Source organism: Polypterus senegalus, chromosome 2 (assembly GCF_016835505.1).
Source record: "Polypterus senegalus isolate Bchr_013 chromosome 2, ASM1683550v1, whole genome shotgun sequence".
Lineage (NCBI taxonomy): Eukaryota > Metazoa > Chordata > Cladistia > Polypteriformes > Polypteridae > Polypterus > Polypterus senegalus.
Window position 1 is genome coordinate 286,643,374 of NC_053155.1, and position 1,575 is coordinate 286,644,948.

The 1,575-nt window shown below is 29.7% G+C and overlaps 1 protein-coding gene across 1 annotated transcript; it reads left to right on the forward strand.

Moving 5' to 3' along the window:
- On the forward strand, positions 1 to 978 carry LOC120524620 (olfactory receptor 146-like). The gene has a single exon (XM_039746451.1). The coding sequence runs from the start codon at positions 1 to 3 to the stop codon at positions 976 to 978; it is 978 nt and encodes a 325-aa protein (XP_039602385.1).
- The last annotated feature ends 597 nt before the right edge of the window (positions 979 to 1,575 follow it).

Below are 1,575 nucleotides of genomic sequence, written 5' to 3' on the forward strand. Positions count from 1 at the left end.
ATGAGCTCTCGGGCAACAGCATTCAAGATGAATAATACTTTTGTGCGTCCAGAAATGTTCTACATAAGTGGTTTGCAAGATATGCCCTTTGCTAACTACTTTTATATTTTTTTAGTTGTTATGTATTTTCTTACCGTGTTTTCTAATATTTTTGTTATTGTACTAATATATTTGGAGCAAAGTCTTCATAGTCCAAAGTACATTGCTGTTAGTCAATTAGCATTAGCTGATTTGTGTGCAACTACAGCTGTCGTTCCTAAAGTAATCGATACATTTCTTTTTAACTCAAATTTTATTAGATATGATGAATGTCTAGCTAACATGTTTTTTGTTCATTGCTTTACTGCAGTGCAGTCACTTTCGCTGGCAATATTAGCTTATGACCGCTTACTTGCCATTTGTTTCCCTTTACAATATCACAGCATTAACACTAACAGCAGGATGATGTTAATTATAATCTGTGTTTGGCTCTTTACTGTGGTCATTGTATCTGTCACTGTCATCCTGATTACCAGACTCAGCTTCTGCAGATCCACGGTGATAAACAGCTATTTCTGTGACCATGGACCTGTCTACCGCTTAGCTTGCAACGATACTAGTCTAAATTTTATAATGGCTGTTACTAACATAGTATTGTTTCTTTTTGTGTCACTGGCATTCATTCTTTTTACTTATTTAGCAATTGGGTTAGCATTGTTAAAAATTGCAACATCAGAAGGAAGACAGAAAGCACTAAAAACCTGCACTTCACATATCATCTTAGTGGCAATGTTTTATACTCCAATAGCAATTACGTATTTGGTAGATCAGGTATGTAAAACAAATCCAAATGCAAGAATTCTAAATAATTTATTGTCTGCAACAGTTCCACCAATACTGAATCCTGTAATTTATACTCTAAAAACTGAAGAGATGATGAATTCAGTTACAAAATATATCAAAAGAAAACAAGGCAATAATGGTAAAATAACTTTTTAGGTTCCAGCCCAATAACTGCACTATTTTGATCATTATTGTAAAAGAAATACTGTACAAAATAATATGTAAATACTGTATGTAAAATGCATATTGATGTCCTGATATTTGGTTTATTATAAATGTTATGGCATTTGTGCATTTAATCTAGAAATATTTGTATAATATCCTTACCTGTTTTGTAATAATTTTTTGGCCCTTAGTTAAAGGTGTTTACTAATTATTATCTGATTACTATATTAATTATGGGTCTAATGTCAATAAAGTATTGTAGAGAAATCATTTGGAAAATAATTAAAGTTAAAAATATTTTGTATGATATCACATTTTTCCACAAAAAAAAATATTCATGATGTTTTCTGTAAATAATGATGGATTTGAAACCTATCTTTGAAATAAATAATTAACAAATAATCATTCATTAATAATTTAAAGAAAAAACAATAACAAGAAGCTATATATACAACCATCATCATTGATACTTCCCTGAACAAAGTAAAACGTATCCTTTAGTTCTAAATAAATAAACCTCTTTGTTAGCATCGAATATCCTTGTACAGTTTTTAATTCAATTTCAATAGTTTTTACTCATATATTTTT

Bases quoted from the DNA above. Each gene is read 5' to 3' on its own strand.
- LOC120524620 (XM_039746451.1), top strand. From the start codon at position 1: ATGAGCTCTCGGGCAACAGCATTCAAGATGAATAATACTTTTGTGCGT.